The 22770-nt window shown below is 29.0% G+C and overlaps 1 protein-coding gene, 1 long non-coding RNA gene and 1 other non-coding gene across 3 annotated transcripts; all 3 read left to right on the forward strand.

Moving 5' to 3' along the window:
* The first annotated feature begins 440 nt into the window (after positions 1 to 440).
* On the forward strand, positions 441 to 547 carry LOC121213391 (small nucleolar RNA R71). Its single transcript, XR_005908772.1, has one exon. It is a non-coding gene; the product is annotated as a small nucleolar RNA R71 (small nucleolar RNA).
* Positions 548 to 6073: 5526 nt separating this feature from the next.
* Positions 6074 to 7769, forward strand: LOC107893103 (benzyl alcohol O-benzoyltransferase). The gene is made up of 2 exons (XM_016818029.2): positions 6074 to 6592; positions 6744 to 7769. The coding sequence occupies exons 1-2, from the start codon at positions 6143 to 6145 to the stop codon at positions 7677 to 7679; spliced, it is 1386 nt and encodes a 461-aa protein (XP_016673518.1). The 5' UTR covers positions 6074 to 6142; the 3' UTR covers positions 7680 to 7769.
* Positions 7770 to 9581: 1812 nt separating this feature from the next.
* LOC107893104 (uncharacterized) lies at positions 9582 to 21476 on the forward strand. The gene is made up of 6 exons (XR_001682718.2): positions 9582 to 9994; positions 10093 to 10160; positions 10244 to 10295; positions 10711 to 10797; positions 20873 to 20951; positions 21381 to 21476. It is a non-coding gene; the product is annotated as an uncharacterized lncRNA (long non-coding RNA).
* The last annotated feature ends 1294 nt before the right edge of the window (positions 21477 to 22770 follow it).

Genomic DNA, 22770 nt, shown 5'->3' on the forward strand with positions numbered 1-22770 from the left:
GATGGTTCTTCCAACCTGCATTATAAGTGTTATACGGGTTATTTTGGGGTCTAGAGTTATTGTTACCCATATATTGGACTTGTTCCTCCTCGATACTAGGGCTGAAAGGTTGATATTCTGTGCATGCTCCTCCTCCATTCGAATCGCACCTCATCACTGGATGTACCTTAGTAGAACCACACAAACCGTCAATCTTTTTATTTAAGAGTTATACTTGGTTGGATAGGATAGTAACCGCGTCGAGGTTGAAAACACCGGCTGCTTTTATTGGATTTGTCCTCATAACTTGCCACTAAAAGTTATTCAGTGACATCTCAATAAATTCGTAAGCCGCCTTAGGTGTCTTCTCATTGATGGTTCTGCCAACGATTGCGTCAATCATCTGTTGAGTCGAAGAATTCAGGCCATTATGAAACGTTTGAACCTATAGCCAAAGCGGTAACCCATGGTAAGGGTACTTTCTCAAAAGGTCCTTGTATCTCTCCCATGCGTCGTAGAGTATTTCTAAATCCATCTGTACAAAAGAAGAGATATCATTTCCTAATTTGGCTATTTTAGCTGGCGGGAAATATTTTAATAAAAACTTTTCGGTCATTTGTTCCCAAGTAGTGATTGACCATCGTGGTAACGAGTTCAACCATTGTTTAGCCTTATTCTTTAACGAAAAAGGGAATAAACAAAGGCGAATAGCGTCATCAGAAACGCCATTGATTTTAAAATGTCGCAAAACTCTAAGAAATTTGCCAAGTGAGCTTTGGGATCTTCGTCCTACAAACCATCAAACTGAACAAACTGTTACATCATTTGAATTCTGTTAGGTTTTAGTTCAAAATTATTTGCAGCAACAGCAGGCCTAACTATGCTCGATTCAGTTCCTGTTAAAGAGGGTTTAGCATAATCATACATAGTGCATGGAGTAGGATTCTGATTTATTGGATCAGCAGCAATTGCAGGAGGTAGCGGATTTTCTTGGTTTTTAGCCATCTCTTTGGTTGTGGTTGAAGTATCGTCTTTTTGCTCATCCTATGTGTATCTTAGGCTTCGCCTACGAGTACTAGTGTTACTTCCTTTTTATTATCTAGCCTAAAAATTAAGAGGTTTGGTTATCTAAACTAATTACAAACTAAGAATGCACAAAAAGAAAACTTGGGAAAATACTTTCGGGAAAATTCGATTGATTGAAACAATACCTAAGGAAAAATCCACCTAGACTTTACTTGTTATTTGACTCTGAATCAGACGATTTATTCATTTGACTTGATCCGTAAAAATCTCTAAATTATATTATTATCCCTCTTGAGACTGATAACGTCTAACCCTAGGTTGAATAATTAAAATCTCTTTCTAATTAACACCTAGAATTGAATTATATTATTATCCCTCGATCTTCAGTCTTGATGATGAATTTGGCTCTTGAGATGGACCAATCGGCTTTCCTTGAGTAATTCCTTGTTCCCTACTCTGCGTTCCCCTTCTTTTCCTCCTCTAGGGTGTTTTTATAGGCTTTAGGATGCTTAGAAGCCCTCAAAAGCTCCCTTTTCTGAATTGGACTCAACTTGGGCTCGACAATGACACGCCTGTGTGACACGCCCGTGTGCGAGTACTCCAGCCTGTGGTCAAAGCAGTTAAATAGGCACAGGCGTGTGGCCTACCCGTGTAAGTGTGCTTCGATCCTGCCAAATTTACACGGCCGTGTGACATTCTCGTGTGAGAAAGTCCAGGCCGTGTTGTTTTCCTATGTTGGCCTGTTTTTCTCTGTTTTTGGCCCGTTTCTCGGCCCTTTTACTCTCCTATGCTCACCTAAGTGTAAAACATGAAATGAAAGGATTAGGAGCATCGAATTCACTAAATCTAAGGAGAAATCATCCATAAAATGTGCTAAGCATGGAATAAAAATATGTATAAATTACAGTTTATCACTAATTCACATCAAGTCCCTGAAACTTTTATCATTTTGACAATTTAGTCCTTAAACATTAAAATCATCAAAAGCTACTTTACAAAATAGTTCTATTTAACAACAAAATTTAATAATCTACCATAAAAATTCAATAATATCCAAAACTCATCAATAACACAATTCCTAATCTTTTGCCATTTTGAAAACGGAGATATAAGTTAGTTGGACCTAGTTACAACAATCTCAAAAATATAAAAATTACAATAAACATGTTAAAATCAACTTACCAATTTGAAGAGCAAGCTTGGCCGAAGCTTCCTCCAAGTCTAAAAATGGTGTTTAGGCCTCAGGAAGAAGAATCAAGAAGATAACACATTAATTTGACTTTTATTTTAGTTATAAATTACTTATTTACCTAAATATAAATTTAACCTTTACATTATGAATTATAAAATAAATAAAATATGTCCATATTTGTCCATCATATGAGAATAAGGTGTAATTACAATCTAAGGAAGGTTTAATTCCATAATTGGTCCTTCAATTATTTTAAATTTTAACTAAACAAACTTAATTTTCAATTTAATCCTTACTAATTAGGACTAAAAGAGCAAATAGCCCAAAAGTTAGTGGATTTAATCATATCCACCACCGCTTGGACTTTTTGACCATAGTTTAATTACCATTTTGGTCATTTTAGCATTTTAAATCTATAGCGATTAACTTTTACCTCTTTTACAATTTAATCCTTTTACCTTAATTAAGCAATCAATCATCAAAATTACCAAACCAAACTTCAATTCCCCTATAATATGACTCTATACATATTTAATAAAAATATTTACAACACTAAATTACGGAGATGAGGTCCTAATACCTTGTTTTCAATAACCACTTGACTTTTGAACCAAACCACTTATACTAACTTTTAATTCAATTAGTTAAATTCATCAAATAAAAATTAAATATAAAAAATTATTATTGAATTGTATAATTTAAATACTAATTATACGAACTTACTTGTAGGATTTATGGTTCCGAAACCACTGTCTCTGATACCACTGAAAAACATGTATTACAAATCGAGTTGACAATGACTTCGTCATGTACTTACTCTCTAACCTGAGCTACAAGCCGAACACGATGGTCTCTTTGGCTACCTCTTATAAGACTTCATTGCCTAAACATAGAAGGATAACAATATGGGCTTTCTCTTGTAATAGCCCAATTCTAATGCACTTATAAAATAATAAGATAACTATCACATATAAAGATGTAAATTATTTGGAGTAACTAATGTCATTATAAAAGTAAATGACCAAATTATGTTAAATTAAAATATAAAGATTAAATATCAAATATCAAATATTAACATAGTAGACAAATCGAGACTGCGATTTTACTATTATCTTATAATGGCTAAAAAGGGGGGAAAGGGTCATGCCATTAGTTAGCCCGAATAATTAGCAATGTTAATAGTTTTTTTGTTAGAATAGTAATTTTTTTATATCCATGTAAAAAGTTAATCATAGTAACCAACAATATTAACAATTTGGAGTAAACATTATTGAAAAAAAAATTAAATTATTGTATAAATTCAAGTATAAAGATTAGGTTTTAACTTTAGATACAGTAGAAGGACAAAAAATGATATTTGATCATTTTTCTATAAAATGCAAAAAATGGTAAAAGTTCAAGTATAAAGATTAAATCTTGATTTTAGATATAGTACAAAGACAAAAAATGATATTTAACCATTTTTTTAATAAGTCATAGATATTAGTATATTTCGACTTTTTCAGGAATATGATCCTATAAGTTTCAAAAATTATCAAAATGATCTAATTTCAAGATTAATTTTGGGAATGATCTGATTTCTACAATAGAGTTGGGTGCCGCCACTTTCCCAGGTGGCACCACCCTAAATATATATAAAAAATTATGTTTATATAGTTTAAATAAGATTTTTATATAGTTTTTTAAGTTTATTGTTTTTAAAAGATTAAAAAAAATGAGAAGAGTTTATTTTTGGTATTCTTAAATCTTTTAAGGTTATTTAAATTTAATTTTAAAAATAAACAGACTTAACATGCAAATAGATCAAAAGTTTAATTAAGTGCTGTCATGCTCTCATGTAGCACTCTTTTTTCAGCCAATCTAAAAAGATTAATTACTTCATCAAATCCCTGAACATTTTATCCCTGCATGCTTCAATCCAGTGTCATCAATTTATTAGGCGACACCATAAAAATTATTTTTTGGGAGAGAGAATTTTTACGGTGATGTTACCTGGGCACTCTATGTAAAAATTAAGTCATTCCTATAATTTATTTTAAAATTGAATCATTTTCATAATTTTTTAAACTTATAAAGTCAAATTCTTAAAAAAAAAAAGCCATATTTTCCCCCATTTTCGCCTAGGGAAATCCTTTGATATTTTTTTCTTAAAATTATACAAGTAATAATGATTTATATCAAAAGTAATTAATATCAATAATAAAATATTAATAAATTTCATTCAAACATTTTTCATCATTTGTAATTTTTATTATTTTTAGTAATACTTTATCCCCAATTCATTTACAGTCAACATATTGCAATTAAATTCACAACAATTTTTGAAATAAAAAATATCAAAAAAAAATTTATTAAATCAAACAACAAATGATAGTGAAAAATATCAGAAATAAATTGTTTTAAGTCAAATAATGATTATCATCTTTTTAATATGGTTAAATTTAAAATTTAAAATTTAATATCTATTTTTTAATTTGATATAATTTGATTCCTCTATATAATATTATTAGTTAATCGAAATAGTTTATACCCTTAATTATTCTAGTCAAAATGTTGAGTTCAATTTTCTTTTCTAGTAAAAAAAAACACACTAATAATATTATATTAACATGTTAAATGGTTTTGCAAAATTTCATTATGTGTTTCCACTTCTATTGTGCTTATGATAATATTTTTGTTTATTGTAAGCCCTTCTAAGCTTATTGCTAATTATGAACTCTTTGTTTATTCTCCTTAGATTTTGTAATAATATTGAAGAAAATGTTTTTAATACTTCTGGAAGTTTTTCTTTTCACCTTTTCTTTTTATTGGTAAAACTATCAGCAACTCCAGTTTTTAACAGTAAAAACAGAAAAAAAATCAATTTACTCATTAATCTAATACACCAAGATTAATTTACTCATTTTTTTAATAAATAGAGAAAAATGCAATCTGACTCCTAGTACAAGTGTTTCTATAGTACTTTTATATCCTGTTTTTGGCCATTGATAAACTTGCATGATGATTTACTCCTAAATAATGAAGAAGAGTTTTTGGAGGTACACTGGTGTGTACTTGTGTATTTTGTTTGTTTTTTCTTGTATGTATCCATTACTGTTGTGCTTGTGATGACTGATAACATTATTGTCTATTAGACTTTGTGGTCCTTTATTGCTTTCAATTTAAGATACCATGTTCTGCACATATTTTATTTGACAAGGTTGTATTATATGCGTCCAAAGACATTTATGATTGCCTCTCTTGAGTCTCGATTGACTGTAATTGATCCGTTTTCGTGCTGCCATTAGTGTGTTTTTGCGAAGTTGTGATAATGGTGCCTTGTGTAAATGTTTGTGTAAATGTGTGTGTTAGAAAGGTGTTTTAAAAAGAACTTCATATAATTATGTTAACATGTGGGTATATCTTGTGTATGCGCTCGTGCATGATAATCCCAAATATGAACATAATATATCGAAACTGCAAATTTAACATTTTATTATAATGATAAAAAATGCTGCGGCATTAAATAGACCAAATATTTAGCAAACTTGATTTTCTTTTGCAATATTTAGCACGCTTGATAGTTAGGGCAAACATTAATTTAACATTTTTATGGAAATAAATGAATCTTTACCTTTCGTACTGGGATTGAATTCATGAATGTATTAATGACGGATGGCTCTGAATACGGTCCAAAAAGCCCTTTCAGAATAGCCACTAAAATTTTGTGGTCGAGGTTCCACTAAATTTTGCATGTGAATCATGAATCCAACAAGAAATAAATTCACATTAAAATTGGGTTTCTTTTGTTCAATTTTATCTCTTTCTTCATTACAATTTACATATACGATGTAAAATAAACTTCAAATTTGTACACTTTGGTTCCTATATAAATTAAACATTTCAGACACTTCATTAAGACCAAACACTTGCTATTCTTTTTCTATTATCTCACATCCTTGTGTCATGGCAGCACCTTCCAGCATTCCCCTTAAGTTCACTGTCCGACGTTGTGAACCACAACTTGTTGCTCCTGCTAAGCCTACGCCATATGAACAAAAACTGTTATCGGACATTGATGATCAAGCGAGTTTGCGGTTTCAAGTTCCGCTAATCAACTTTTATCAATATGAACCTTCCATGGAAGGAAAAGATCCAGCTGAGGTTATTAGAGAGGCACTTGCACAAACCCTAGTGTGTTATTATCCATTTGCAGGTAGATTAAGAGAAGGGGCTAATGGTAAGCTTATGGTGGATTGCACCGGTGAGGGTGTGATGTTTATAAAAGCCGATGCTGATGTTACACTTGAACAGTTTGGTGAACCACTTCGCCCACCATTCCCTTGCTTCGATGAGCTCCTTTATAATGTTCCTGGTTCTGAAGGGATGCTAAATTGCCCATTGTTGTTGATTCAGGTAATTATGTTCTAATTAATTATGCTATATGACAATATGTATGTGAGAGTTTTTCTTTTTTAATTCAACAATCTTCTTATTTCTATTGTTGCATTTTTCTGGGTTTATGATTCTTTCTAAATTTTAATTAGGAATGCTTATTGCTTAGTAGGTAACACAGTTGAAATGCGGTGGTTTCATCTTCGCTCTCCGTCTCAACCATGTCATGAGTGATGGTACTGGCCTAGCACAATTCCTGTTTGCCCTGGGTGAAATGGCACGAGGCGTAATCACTCACTTGATCTCACCCGTTTGGGAAAGACATCTCTTAGATGCTCGACACCCAGCACGAATGACATTTACCCACCGCGAGTATGATGAAGTGGAAGCCCGTGTCACCACCCCCATTACCATCTTGCCATTTGACAATCCGATTCAACGTTCCTTTTCCTTTGGCTTTGCAGAAGTTTCACTTCTTCGTAGCCTCCTACCTCCGCACCTTCGCCGTTGTACCACATTTGAACTCATAACGGCTTGTTTATGGCGTTGTAGAACCCTTGCTATAAATCTTGACCCTGATGAAGAGGTACGCATGTTATGCATTGTTAATGCACGTTCTAAATTCAATCCCTCATTCCCATCGGGATATTATGGGAATGTGTTTGTCTTCCCAGCAGCAATAACAACAGTTAAAAGTCTCCGTGAGAAACCATTAGAGTATGCAGTGGAATTAATAAAACAAGCGAAAGCAAGTGTGACAGAGGAATATGTGAAATCCGTGGCAGCTTTAATGGTGGCTCGGGGTAAACGAATCCATTTCCCGAATGTTATCGGTACATACATTTTATCAGATTTAACAAAGGCCGGATTGGAAGATATAGATTTCGGATGGGGTAAGGCTGTGTTTGGAGGGCCAATAATAGCGGTTGGGGTGATAAGCTTTTTAATGCCAACCAAGAATAAGAAAGGAGAAGTTGGAAGTGTGGCATCAATTTGTTTGCCAGCTCCAGCGATGGAAAGGTTTGCTAAGGAATTGGAGAACATGTTGAAGCAGCAGCCAAGTGAGGGTAAAAAGATTAAATCAAAATCAATTTCTTCTGCTTTGTAAAAGATATGATAGTGCGTACGTATTAGTGTAAGGGTGTTTAAAACAAGTAGGGATGAGAAAATAAAGGGAAAAATAGAAAATCGAATTTAATTGCAGCATTTAGTTTATTTCAATTCGATTTTTGTTAAATTTGCTCCCAAGTAATAACGAAATAAATTTGATTTGATTTAGAAGTTAAAAATCACCTTCCAAGTCGAGAAGCATTAATGGAGGATATGTTACACAGAAATTAAAAATAATAATTATTCAAATTCAATTTTTATTTAATTTTAATTATTTTTATTTTTAATAATATAAAAATATATTTTATATCTAAATTAATGAAGAAAAAGCTTTAAAAATTTTATTAATAACAAATAAATAAAAACGAAATTCTGCAATGAAAAAATCATGGAAGTCTGTCGTTAAAGATTTGACCAAACATGGAATACCCTAAAGAGATAAATAGCATTAAGAAGAGCAAAACGTTTTGCAAGAGACCGAAAGCATAGAATGTATTCAACTTATTCACTATCTATCTATCAAATATAAATTAATTTTGTTGATTCATTACATACTTTCTATGAATGTCAAGTGCATTAGCTTCACAAAAGCAATCAACTAGACGTTGTACTTGTTATAACACTTATGCTACCTTTAATCGAACTATTATTTTTTAGACATATTTTAGTATATAAGTTAGCAATAAACTAATTTAATTAGTAATATTTAGCCTTCCCTATGACTTGTATTTAGCAAAGAGAAAGAAAAATATTTACTTATTTTAAAGAGGCTTTATTTTCACTACAGAAAATTAAGTTTTTAGCGATGTTTGTAGTGGCGTTTGGACAAAAAATGTCACAAAAAGTAAACAATAATGACATTTTTTCATAAATGCTGCTAAAGATAAAGTAATAGCAACATTTTGCAAAATATCCTTTCATTTTTTGCTAGGCTTAGACCCGCTCTCCTTTGCTTCTCAAATGAGCTTTTGCAATAAAAAATACTTTTCCCTTAAAAGCATTAAAAAACAGACATCATTTCAAAAAAAATTTTAACTTAAAATAAATGCTTTTTTACATATGAAAAAGTAGAAAATTTTAACTTTTTTCTCAACCAAAAGTGCTTTTGGCTGATATTTACTTTTTTAACCTTATTTTTTCTTTTTTCAAATAGAGATTAGAAGACCCATTTTTTTCCCTTTTTTCTTTTGTCTAAACTTTACTTTTCCTCTGGATCTTTGTTCCTCTTCTCCACCGGTGAGTTTATCTTTTCTTCTTCTTCTTACAATGTCATTTGAGTGAAAATAATTGTTAACTACAAGGCAAAAGATTTTAATTTTTCTAACATGAAATTGCTCATATTATTTAGTAATTAATTTCAAATTTCAATTGCAACTTTTGTCTAGAAAAATTATTTAGCTAGAAAAATCAATTGGCATTGTAAATATGAGAGAAAGAAATAAACAAGCATAATTTAGCCAGATGAAGTGTGTATTAACAGATATACTTAAAATCTAGTTGGACTGTCACGTAGAATTACCGTTAAAGAGATAATAATAACATAAGTAACTAAAAACGTAAAATTACCATCAATATCTAATTACAAATATTTAATGATTATATTTAAATATAGTTTATATATTCTAATTAAATTTAATAAATAATTAATATTAATTAGTTAGAATTATTTAAAATTAATATTATATATTAAAATATTAACAATAAGTTATAATAAATTATTTTTTATATTATTGCTAAAATATGATAATATAAACTAATTTAAATATTATTTAAACGCATTTTTATTACTTTATAATATCATCTCTAAAATAAATATTTTATTTCTTAAAAGTATTTTTTAAGAATTATTTAATACTAAACACTCACATTTTAAACTAAATTTTTTAAAAGCAAACACTTTTTAGGAACATTGCCAAAATTGCCTTTAATTTTATCCCCAGATCCCTTATTTTTTTTCCCCTAGAATTTCTAATTTTCTCTTCCTCCTCTTCGATTGAGCAAAAAAATTTTCTCCAAATCCCTTTTTTTTTCCTAGCCTATATATTCGGGTTTCTTATTTGGGAACCTCGTTGATATTTCCCAAGTTTTTGGTGCTGCGATTGCTGTCAATACTAACATTTTTGTGCATTGTTGCGTCACTGAAGCTTTAAATTTCTGATAAGCTGAACCCTTTAGCGTTTCTGGGTTCTGCCATTTTGTCACCAATGTCACATGCTTGTAACTTACTTAGCGTTTGATGCCTGGCCGCATAGATGGTATTTATGATCGGTTTTTGGATACCCTTGCTGTTCATGGATTTTCTTTCTGTGCAAGGTTTCAGTTTTTTTTTCCTGTTCTGTTCTATTCACGGCTTTTTCCCCAGTACCTTTGTTTTAATGTTTCATCACTAACAGTTCTTTTTAACTAAGCAGGAATCGGGTACCAGAAATGAGGTATTAATTGGACAGCGGATCAAAGTATCGTCTGCCGTTGATAGCTGGTAAGTCAAAGGAATAGATCTTTCTGCAAGTTTTGCAATATATGCCGGTTTTAGTTTCATTTTATTTTATCTTTATTTTTCAGTTTCTATTCAGGCACCGTGGATGACTTCAACCCAGAAAACAACACTCACAAGGTAACTGCTTGCACATATTGTTAGTCAATGGAGTATTTGTTCTGTAATATAAATTTTAGATGCTCCTTGGGAACTACGTGAGAAATTCAGTTTAACTGGAGTTGTTGGTTTTATTTATTTGGTTGTCTCTAATGTCTTCAAGAAGTAATAAGGTTTTCTTGATTTTGAATTGAATATTCATTCTCATATTTTCTTTTTTCAGTTTATTTATATTTTCTTTCTGAAAGAGTTTGTTTTACTATTGTTGACTTTCTTAATTAGCTATAAAATGTGATATAAGTGCATTAACGAACTTCCACACCACACACAGAAAGAAAAAGGAAAGAAACTCTAATGAAAGAGTGTCATACTCTGCTTGGCTAAGGGTAAAACAATCCAACTCTTTTGATTAAATTTGTTTCCATGCAATTGACAGATTACATGTGATAGTGGGGAAGTTGAAATATTATGCTTGGACAGTGAGAGCTGGGAGACGATAAGTAACTGTTCTTTGATGGAGAGGGTAAGTGAGAAAGCTACAGTCTTTCTTTTGAGCTTTGAACTGTTGACTTAACCATACGTTTGTGTTTTGAAGATCTAAAGGAATTGGATTGTGTCCGGTCCCATAAATATGCCAGTCGAGTTAGAATTATATTTGCTCTTGCCTCTGAATAGAGAACTCAAATTAGTTCTAAATTCTATTATTCTGACTCTATTAATTGACGGTAAATTAGCCAACTTGGGAGGAGGGCTGGGTGTTGCAGTAGGACCTGGATATGGTGGCTGCCTTAAATGGCTGATTACCAGCAAACCAAGAAGTTATTGGCAAAATAATATTGTATCCCTGAAAATTAGAAACAGCATCAAAAATAAAGAATGTTCACAAAATATGGTGGAATATATTAAAAAGAAGAAAAGGTAAATCATATGGGAGATATAAAGGAATTAGATTTGAATGACAAATCTAAAGAAATTTTATCACAAGTTAATAATAAATTAAAACAGGTTAATAATAATAATAATAATAATATAGAATCAGATATAGATTTAGGTCCTTTGTATTATGGTAATAGTAATATAATTTTAACCTTATCTTATGAAGAAGAAACTTCTTCAAAAGAGTCATCTTCTACCATTAATAAAAATAAAAAATTTGAAAAACAAAGAAGAAAAATTATTACTCAACAAAAATGTGATTTTCAATCTTATAAAGAACTAATAGAACATTGGAAAATCAGATTTACTAAAAGTATTGATAAAAATGAGAGAATAGAATACTTAAAATTAATAGAAGAACTTTATGAAAAACATAAAGATCTATTTACACAGTTTAATTATCATTATATGTTAAATTATGATACTACAAAAAGTAGTAGTTCTAGTAATTCTGATAATCAAGAAGATTTAAATGTAATTAGTTATAAATCTGATGAAGAAAATACTTCAACAGATGAGGATGAAAATATAGAAATTCCAGAACCAATGGATACTGATCAAATAGATCTTTATGGTAAAAGAAAACTAGAACCAGATATTCAAAAAGATGATTATCTGAGAGCCTTAAATAAAGACTTTGAGACAATTGAAAATACAACTAGGATTTTTGGTAATCAAACCGAAAATATAGCTACTAATGAAATTAAAACCGAATATACAGGAGAATCTTCTAATCAAAAACCAAGTCAAACTATACCTATACCACATAGGATAGATGATTTAAATAAAAGAAATGTGGCTCAAGGTGGAATATATTTAGACTTAACTAATATTTCAATATCAGACTATGAAAAAACTATAGACGATTGGGCACAGTCAATGACAATAGTTGTAAATAACAACGGTACTTGGTCAAAAGAAAATTTTCTAAATGATTTTGTAGGAACTTTTCAAGGACATGTTTTACAATTTCTAAGACGGTGGGAAGAATCAGAAGTAGGAAAAGTCCAAAAAGAACAACTAATTAATCAAATAGGTACTCTTAAAGATCTTTTAAAAGGATTAACAAATATTCTAAAAACAGAATTTTGTGGTTATTTTGATAAAAAAGATCAAGATCAAGATAGTATAGTCAGTTATACTTTGTCAAAAATTAAACTATGTGATATAAGATATTTAGAAGAATTTTCTAAAAAATTTCTTCATGAATATCAAAAGTTAAAAAATGAAAATATAGAATTTTGGAAAAACCAATACTTTCATAAATTATCCCCACCATGGGACAAAATATGTGTCCTATTTAGATAAACATAGTAAAGAAGCAGGCATAGCAAAAGAAAATATAGATTCTATAGGAAATAGGATTAATTTTGCAAAAGAAAGAATAAGTTTACATTGTTTATAGACTAAAGCTGCTAAACAAGTAAAAAATAAAATAAGTTATAGGCACTGTACAAAAATTCTAGAAAATGAATAGGAATTTGGATGTAAAACAATACGTCCTAATACTTATAAAAAACATAGAAAGAAAAATAGAAAATATAAATTTATTAGATGGAAACCAGGAAATAAAAAATATACTGGTAATAATAAGAAAAAAAAATTGTTAGAAGAAATACTTCTAAAAACAAATATGTAAATGTTTTATATGTGATGAAGAAGGTCATATAGCACCAAATTGTCTTAATAAAGGAAAAAGTGCTAAAAAATGATTAAAAGTCTTGAAGAACAAGATTTAGAAATCTGTTATGAAGAGGAAATAAATCTTGAAGAAATATTATATGAATTAATATCAGAAACAGATTCTGATTCAGATGAAGAAGAATATATATTTATGTTTAATGTAGGTAGTAGTTCTAAAAATTAATTAGAAGAAATCCCTAAATCTAAACAACAAGATATTTATCCTTCTTGAATATTGTCAAGATTCCACGTTTCTATTTCGTCCAAGTGTAGAGATTCTGGTGATAGTCTTAGTGAATTCCAAGTCTCCCACATGTTCTTCATTTCCTCGATTATCTCTGAAGGAAAATCTTCTATTTCCATATCTGCTATTTTCTTTAGAAGTTGTACGGATTCTTCATCTCTTATTTAGAAAAGGATATGATATACCTACAATAGAAGTGTTTCTGATAAGGATAAAGACAAAATAAAGACCATGTGAAGATTCAAGAAGACTTTCAAGATTGGCAGTAAATTAAAAATCAAGGCATCCATGTACAAACAAAGATATGATGGGACAACTGACAATATACGTGGAAGCAACAATAAATACATCCTTATCAGAAACACTTTTCGGGATTGAAGAAAAATTAAATAGAGCTTTGAAATTCTACTATAAATAGCAATGTAAGAAGCCTAAACAAGGCATCGAAAAAATAGCTTAGAAATCTTTTCTTTTATTTTCAGTATTCTCTCTTTGTAAACACTCTCTCTTTTGTAAAACCCTTCTTTTTACTTTTAATAAAATAACTATCTTCCGCACTTATTAGTTAGAAATTGGTATCAGATGATTTTTCATTAGTAGCTATATTTATAAATATAAACAGTATTGTAAAGAAATTTTATCACAAGTTAATAATAAATTAGAACAGGTTATTAACAATAATAATATAGAATCAGATATAGGTTTTGGCCCTTTGTATTACGGTAATAGTAATATAATTTTAACCTTATCTAATGAAGAAGGTCATATAGCACCAAACTGTCCTAATAAAGGAAAAAGTGCTAAAAAATGATTAAAAGTCTTGAAGAACAAGATTTAGAAATCTGTTATGAAGAGGAAATAAATCCTGGAGAAATATTATATGAGTTAATATCAGAAACAGATTCTGATTCAGATGAAGAAGAATATATATTTATGTTTAATGTAGGTAGTAGTTCTAAAAATAAATTAGAAGAAATCCTTAAATCTGAACAACAAGATATAAAATTAAGAAATTTGATTGGAGAAGAAAAAGACTTTTCTGATGAAATGATAGAAAAAATAAATAAAAATCATATTTCTAAAGAAGAAATATATAAAATATCTAAGTTTAAAATATGGAGTCAACAACACATAGAAAAAATTAGTGGTAATACAGTCGCTAAGGATACTAGAGGAGGATTAACAGAAATTCCATTATTTACTAAAGAAAAAATTAAGAGAATTAAAAAGAAATACCCTCAAGTTAGATATATACATTTAGGTATAATTATGATAACAATTAGAGCCTTATTTAGAAAAGGACATGATATACCTATAATAGCAGTTTTATTAGATAAAAGATTTGAAAACTCAATAAAAGCACTTATTGGTGGTATTCAGTCTAATTTACACACTGGTGTAATAGGATTTAAGGTTAAACCAAACTATTTTACATCCATTACAGATCCTCTAATAGAAGAGTGTTTATGTTTAAGAATTCAGACAAAAAATTCTGAAATTAGTGATTTAGCAGAAGATTTAGCAATAAGTTGGACTTCTATTAATGAATATACCAACACGGCAGAAGTAGAAATTAAAGAAATTAATAATAAAATAATTGAGTTATTTGAACCCACTACAGAAATACAACCAAAATTATTACATCTAAAAGATCTGTCAATACCAAAAGATTAGATGATTGATAGAATAAGTGGTGCTAGTACTTCAAAACCAGTAAGTACTATAGAATATATGTGATCTGGAGATAGACTATACTTTAAAAATAATGCTATAACAAATACAAATGATAATTTAGTTTTACACTCTAATTCTCAGATAGAGGAAGAAGAAGATAATATTAGTACAAATTCAACAACACCAATAGGTATGAAAAACATATGATAAAGCTAATGGTTTATCACTATTATGTTATATTTGAGCTCTGATATCAATATCTAACTAATAAGTGCAGAAGATAGTTATTTTATTAAAAGTAAAAGGAAGGGTTTTACAAAAGATAGAGTGTTTACAAAGAGAGAATACTGAAAGTAAAAAAAAAGATTTCTAAGCTATTTTTCAATGCATTGTTTAGGCTTTTTACATTGCTATTTATAGCAGAATTTCAAAGCTCTATTTAATTTTTCTTCAATCCCGAACAATGTTTCCGATAAGGATGTATTTATTGTTGCTTCTACGTATATTGTCAGTTGTCCCATCATATCTTTGTTTATACATTGATGCCTTGATTTTCAATTTACTACCAATCTTGAAAGTCTTCTTGAATCTCCACGTGGTCTTTATTTTGTCTTTATCCTTCTTGAATATTGTCAAGGTTCCACGTTTCTATTTTGTCCAAGTGTAAAGATCCTGGTGATAGTCTTGGTGAATTCCAAGTCTCCCACGTGTTCTTGATTTCCTCAATTATCTCTGAAGGAAAATCGTCTATTTCTATATATGCTATTTTCTTTAGCAGTTGTACGGATTCTTCATCTCTTATTTTCTGTACTATGCCAGCGTCATCAGCTCCTATTCTTTTTCCATCAGTGGATAATTTGTATGTTTGTTGATGAAGTACATGTTAAGCTGTTGACATTAAATCAATTCCGGCTTGGATTTGAAAATATTTTGGATTATTGTAACACTTGTCAATGGTTTTTGTCAAGTGTTTTTTATCTTCTTTGGCTGCTGATAAATAAGGATTATCAATCATTCGTTGAATAATCCAAATTTGATATGGTTGATAAAATCGCTCTTTTTCAGCAATGCGAATAAGACTACTTATTTGGATATAAAAACAGTAATAAAAATCATCTTCATGTACTAAAAGTGATAATATAGCTTTTATAATAACAGGAAAATTTTTTAATAGATGAAAAGAAAAATTTTGTACTACTACTTCTTTAACAAAACCCCATTCAATACTATTTATATCAAATGGTTCATGATCTAGTCTTAATTTTATAGTAGGAATTTCTTCTCCTAACTCATTTAGAAAAACATATGCTTGTAAAAAGCATTCAGAAAGGATTTTTAAATTGAGCCTGCTGGTTGCAGATAGTTCTATTGATTTTTTCAAAAATTTCTCCTGGCAATATTTTCTTAGCTTTGTTATATAAACATATTTTGAACATTCTATTCATAATGGGACTATTTGTTCCTTTATGAATAAAATATTGGAATATATCAATAAGATTATTTATCTCATTGATATTTATATACTCTATTTCGAGTTCTTCCCAATCTCTGTATAAAATAGCTTTTAATAATAAAGCATGTGCTTTATTTTCTTTAGTTATTTTTTCAACTAAAAATTGCGAAAGCTTTGTAAGAGCTCGTCTAAAATTTGCTCTTTGTTCTAAAATATGAGTTTTCCATATTTCATTAATGTATTTATAAGTTTCACTTGGTAAACCTGGATTATAAAAATCTTTTATCTCTGGAATTTGTTGTTGTTTCAACAAATTTTCTGCTCCTTTTATAACTTCAGAATAACTAGGTTGAAATGCTAAATTCGGATCTTGAGACTAAGGAGATTGGCTTACTGTTCTTGCATGGTATTGGCTTACCATTCTTGATGCATATGATGAAGGAGATCCAGTTGGTTGTCTTACCGTTGGATAAGGAATATAATATCCATGATTAGGATAGTATGATGTTAATATAGGAGTAAATCCTTGATTAGGATTTATTTTCTTTCCTTTGTTGGGTTTTTTATGGACAGTAGTCCATTCCCTGACTTGTTTTAGAGGTTTTTTACCTCTATCCATAAGGCCTGCTAAGATAATCAGCAATAATATTATCAGTGCCTTTTATATATAAAACTTCAATATTAAAACTACTTAATTCATTGTACCATCTAATTTTTCTAGGTACATTTTCTAAACTATTATTAGTAAGAAATTGTTTAACTACCTGATTGTCAGTTTTGATAATAAAATTTTCAGATGCTAGATATATAAGAAAGGTTTTTATTGCTTTTTTAATAGCTAATAATTCTTTTTCATATATAGCATAATTAATTTCAATTGGTTTAAATTTTCCGGAACTATATTCACATATTAGTTCTTCATTTTTTGCTGTTTTAGCCTTTAAAATACATCCCCAATAATTTTGTGATGCATCTGTTTCTAAAATTAATCTATCACATTATTTTGGTAAATAAACTTTTGGGGTATAATTTATTTCTGATTTTTTATTTTTAATAATTTCCGAGTCTCTTTTAGACCAATTAAAAATTTTATCTTTTTTTTTAATTTTTCATATAAGTCACCTATTTTTTGAGATAAGTTAGGAAAGAAGTTTCTTCCATAAATAACTATTCCTAAAAATTGTTGAAGTTGTTTTTGATCTTTAATTTCTTCAGGAAATTCTTTTATTTTTACTATAATATGATCTTGTAGTTTAAGACCATCAGCAGATAAATTTAATCCTAAGAATTCTATTTCCGTTTTTCTAATTCTATTTTCTTAGGACTCAGAATAATTTCATGTTTTATGAATTCTTGAGAGATAATATTTAAATGTTTTCTATATTTTTCTAGTGTTTCTGAAAATATTAAAATATCATCTATATAAACTACACAAAATTTTTTATATTTATTGAATATAGAATCTATCCATCTTTGGAAGATTTGAAGTGCATTAAATAACCCAAATGGCATTACTCTCCATTGATAATGACCATTAGGTGCACTAAAGGCTGTTAGTGGTTTAGATTCATCAGTTAGCATTATTTGCCAAAATCCTGATTTACAATCAAATTTACTAAAATATTTTGCTTGTTTAGCTTGATTAATCAAAACATCTTTTCTTGGTATAAAGTATCCATCAAAAATAGTATTTTGGTTTAGTCTTTCATAATTAATTACCATCCTAGCTTTTCCTCTTTTTATTTCAGCATGGTTTCTTACCATAAAGGCCGGACTTGAGTGTGGACTATTAGTTTTTTCTATTAATCCTTTTTCTAATAATTCATTGATTTGTATATCAAATTCATCTATATCTTGTTTAGTATAGATCATAGGTTTGATTCTAATAATTTTATTAGGATTTTTTAATTTTATTTCACAATATCTTGGACTATTTTTCCATAATTTTAATGGTTCTTCACTAAAATTATCTTCTAGAATTTTAAACAACCAATGATTTGTTTCTAGTTGTTTAATTTGTTCCTTTCTTATTGGTCTAAATCCTTTATCACATATAAATTTATGATTTTCTATTAAATGTATTTCTACAGAAGTTTTTTCTGTTGACAATATTACTAAATTTTTATCTATAGAAAACGGTAAATGATGATATATAAAATTATTTCCTAATAATATGTCTCCATGCATTTTAGGAAAACACAATATTTTAGGAATTACAAATCTTACATTATTTATGTAAATTTGTATTTTTCTAGCCTTAAATTGAATTATGGTTTCTTTACCGTCTATTCCTATAGCTCTAATTGGGTTTTTCATTAATTCTTATTTTTCTACAAGAATGGCATTTTCTCTACAGCTACTTGTGGTAGCTCCAGTATCTAATAAGGCATGCAAAGAATATGTTTTATATTCTCTAAATTGAAATGTAATTTCTATATATGTATAATATTTCCTAGGTTGGAAATTTGAAAATGTAATAATATCATTTTTTTCCCATTTTCATTTGTTGAATAATAGTAGCAGATTGTATTTCTTCCATTCTAGTATTTCTAGAATTTCTACTAGGTTCAGTTGGAAAAATAGGTATTTGAACTGTTTTCATACCTATTGGTGTTGTTGAATTTGTACTAATATTATCTTCTTCTTCCTCTATCTGAGAATTAGAAGGTAAAACTAAATTATCATTTGTATTTGTTATAGCATTATTTTTAAAGTATAGTCTATCTCCAGATAACATATATTCTATAGTACTTACTGGTTTTGAAGTATTGGCACCACTTATTCTATCAATCATCCAATCTTTTGGTATTGACAGATCTTTTAGATGTAATAATTTTGGTTGTATTTCTGTAGTAAATTTATTAGGTTCAAATAACTCAATTATTTTATTATTAATTTCTTTAATTTCTACTTCTGCCGTGTTGGTATATTCATTAATAGAAGTCCAACTTATTGCCAAATCTTCTGCTAAATCACTAATTTCAGAATTTTTTGTCTGAATTCTTAAACATAAACACTTTTCTGTTAAAGGATCTGTAATGGATATAAAATAGTTTGGTTTAACCTTAAATCCTATTACACCAGTGTGTAAATTAGACTGAATACCACCAATAAGTGCTTTTATTGGATTTTCAAATCTTTTATCTAATAAAACTGCTATTATAGGTATATCATGTCCTTTTTCTAAATAAGACTCTAATTGTTATCATAATTATACCTAAATGTATATATCTAACTTGAGGGTATTTCTTTTTAATTCTCTTAATTTTTTCTTTAGTAAATAATGGAATTTCTGTTAATCCTCCTCTAGTATCCTTAGCGATTGTATTACCACTAATTTTTTTTATGTGTCGTTGACTCCATATTTTAAACTTAGATATTTTATATATTTCTTCTTTAGAAATATGATTTTTATTTATTTTTTCTATCATTTCATCAAAAAAGTGTTTTTCTTCTCCAATCAAATTTCCTAATTTTATATCTTGTTGTTTAGATTTAGGGATTTCTTCTAATTGATTTTTAGAACTACTACTTACATTAAACATAAATATATATTCTTCTTCATCTGAATCAGAATCTGTTTCTGATATTAACTCATATAATATTTCTTCAAGATTTATTTCCTCTTCATAACAGATTTCTAAATCTTGTTCTTCAAGACTTTTAATCATTTTTTAACATTTTTTTATTAGAACAGTTTGGTGCTATATGACCTTTTTCATCACATATAAAACATTTACATATCTGTTTTTTAGATTTTTTAGAAGTTTTTCTTCTAACAAATATTTTCTTTTTCTTATTATTACCAGTATATTTTTTATTTCTTGGTTTCCATCTAATAAATTTATATTTTCTATTTTTCTTTCTATGTTTTTTATAAGTATTAGGATGTATTGTTTTACATCCAAATTCCTATTCATTTTCTAGAATTTTTGTACAGTGACTATAACTTAATTTATTTTTTACTTGTTTAGCAGCTTTAGTCTCTAAACAATGTAAAGTTATTCTTTCTTTTGCAAAATTAATCCTATTTATTATAGAATCTATATTTTCTTTTGCTATGCCTGCTTCTTTACTATGTTTATCTAAATAGGACACATATTTTTTTATACATATTTCGTCCCATGGTGGGGGTAATTTATGAAAGTATTGGTTTTTCCAAAATTCTATATTTTCATTTTTTAACTTTTGATATTCATGAAGAAATTTTTTAGAAAATTCTTCTAAATATCTTATATCACATAGTTTAATTTTTGACAAAGTATATCTGGCTATACTATTTTGATCTTTTTTATCAAAATAACCACAAAATTCTGTTTTTAAAATATTTGTTAATCCTTTTAAAAGATCTTTAGGAGTACCTTTTTGTTTAATTAGTTGGTTAATTATCATACAAGAAATATTATATGAGTTAATCCTAATGTAAATAACATTAGGTGCACTTATTTGTGGTATCAGATAATTTCCATATGACTTTATTGCTGTCGAACCCTACATGATTTTTCATCCAAGCATATGATTTTTGCAGCATCACTTTCTGATCATTTTTTTTTGAGGAAACACTTTCTGATCCTTCATTGTTTGTCTTTCTCTGTGACTTGATCCTAGTAATCTTGTTCTGTCCATTTTTTGCATGAAAGGAGGTTCAACCATCAGATGAGCAAAACACCTTGCATTTGCGGCAATGGTGAGTTGATCTGTAAAACAAATCGACTATAATGACATGCATCTTGCTTTTTCCACCTCTATGAAATTAGTATTGGACATATTGCTTGTATCATTTCCTTTTGTTAAGTTTATATACTTCATCATGCAAATCAATCTAGTTATTCGGTACTCCAATTGTTACTGTTGTTTAGCAATGCCTCAACTTTGTTACTTTTCTCCTTTCGTTGAACTTTGTTTTTGGCACGAGATAGAAAATATAGTCTTTGGATTTTAGGGAAATAAACTTTTTAGTATTTGAATTTGATTTTAATTTCAAATTAGTACTTATGTTTTTTTCTTTTGTTCATATTGGTACTTGAATTTGACTTCCATTACAAATCAAAACTTATGGATTTTATTCCTCATTGCTGTTTTCTGCTTTCCTTTTGTTGCATTCTGGTCTCAATAGTGTCAAAGACACAGTTGATAAGTTAAGAAGTGATGCCAGGCAAGAGTCTAAGACAAAATTAAATCTGGAGGATAGTAAGCTTCCTTGCACAGGTAATTTATCTGTTGCATTTATTATCTATTTTCCTTTTCTTTTTTCTCATTTGCAACTCTTACCTGTTCTTTACGTGTGTCGGTCATTAAAGGGCTTTTGTGATATTTTAAATTTATAGAAACGTTATTTAATTTCTATAGATTTTAATTATTATTGAGGCTTCAAATGACAATTAGTCATTTTTAATATGTAGTGTTCGGTGGTGGAGTGGGTGAGAGTGTATGGTCTACGTTTGTTTTAATTAAAGTAATATTAAATATTAAATAATAATAATAAAAAGATGGAAAAAAGAGGCTTCTTCTTTCTTTTAACCGTATGAACAAAAGAAAAAGGAGAGACAATTTGCATGTTGAAGGAAAACTAAGGATTTAGTTTGTTTAAGAGTTGTATCCTCAAGCTCGGTAATTTTTTTTCTAAGCTCTCCTCTATCTTTAACTTTGTTGTAAAGAAAAATGATGATGGATTGTGGGTGGTAGGCGTAACTGTGGGTTGTAGAGAAGAAAAACTCTTTGATTAGTTGTAAAATTTTTCTTTGATGTTAGTAAAATTTGGTTATTTTTTATTATATTATGGTTGACTATGTTTAGCTAACAAGGAGGCAAAAGGTCTAAGCAGCCAGGGGAATGCCAGAATTGTGTAGATAGATTTGATCTTGGGGAATTTTCTTGTGAGTTTTCTTTAAAGTCGTTTTGTTATTTTTATGCTAAAATAAAAAAAATATTAAATTAGCATTGATGTTTCGGTTTCGATTTAATGGTTGAAAATGTTTACGGTCTAGCATTAGTTAGATTCGTTTATTGTAAGTCTAAATGCTGCTCGGAAATAGTGTAAAAATTAATGCTGTCTAATTTTGTGCCCCTTTTTATGCAGTCCAAAATTTGAACAAATTAATGGTTCTAATTTCATGCCAACTGGGGGCTGTAAAGACAGTCATTATGCTGTCCAGTTTTAGGACCAATTAATTGAGTTATTATAGGATTAAAAAGCATGGATTTTTTATGTGATGAGCTAATAAATTTTAATACTATTGAGTGTGTTCTTGCGGGATACAAATGCCCAGCATGTTTGCTGTCTTGTGCTGTCCAAAATAGGACAAATTGAATGTGTTTGTGAGTGAGTTTTTCGAAGGAAACTTTGTAAATTCTCATGCTAAATTCTGATGTCTACATGCAGGTAAGTTGTGGTTATAGGGGTTGATAAATCGAGTTTAGTAGCTAAAATATTATGTTATTCTTACTAAGTTTCGGTTGTTAGTAGTGAAGTAAAAATTTGACAATTAAATGCTTAAATGGCTGCT

The sequence above is a fragment of the Gossypium hirsutum genome, chromosome A13, assembly GCF_007990345.1.
Source record: "Gossypium hirsutum isolate 1008001.06 chromosome A13, Gossypium_hirsutum_v2.1, whole genome shotgun sequence".
Taxonomy (NCBI): domain Eukaryota; kingdom Viridiplantae; phylum Streptophyta; class Magnoliopsida; order Malvales; family Malvaceae; genus Gossypium; species Gossypium hirsutum.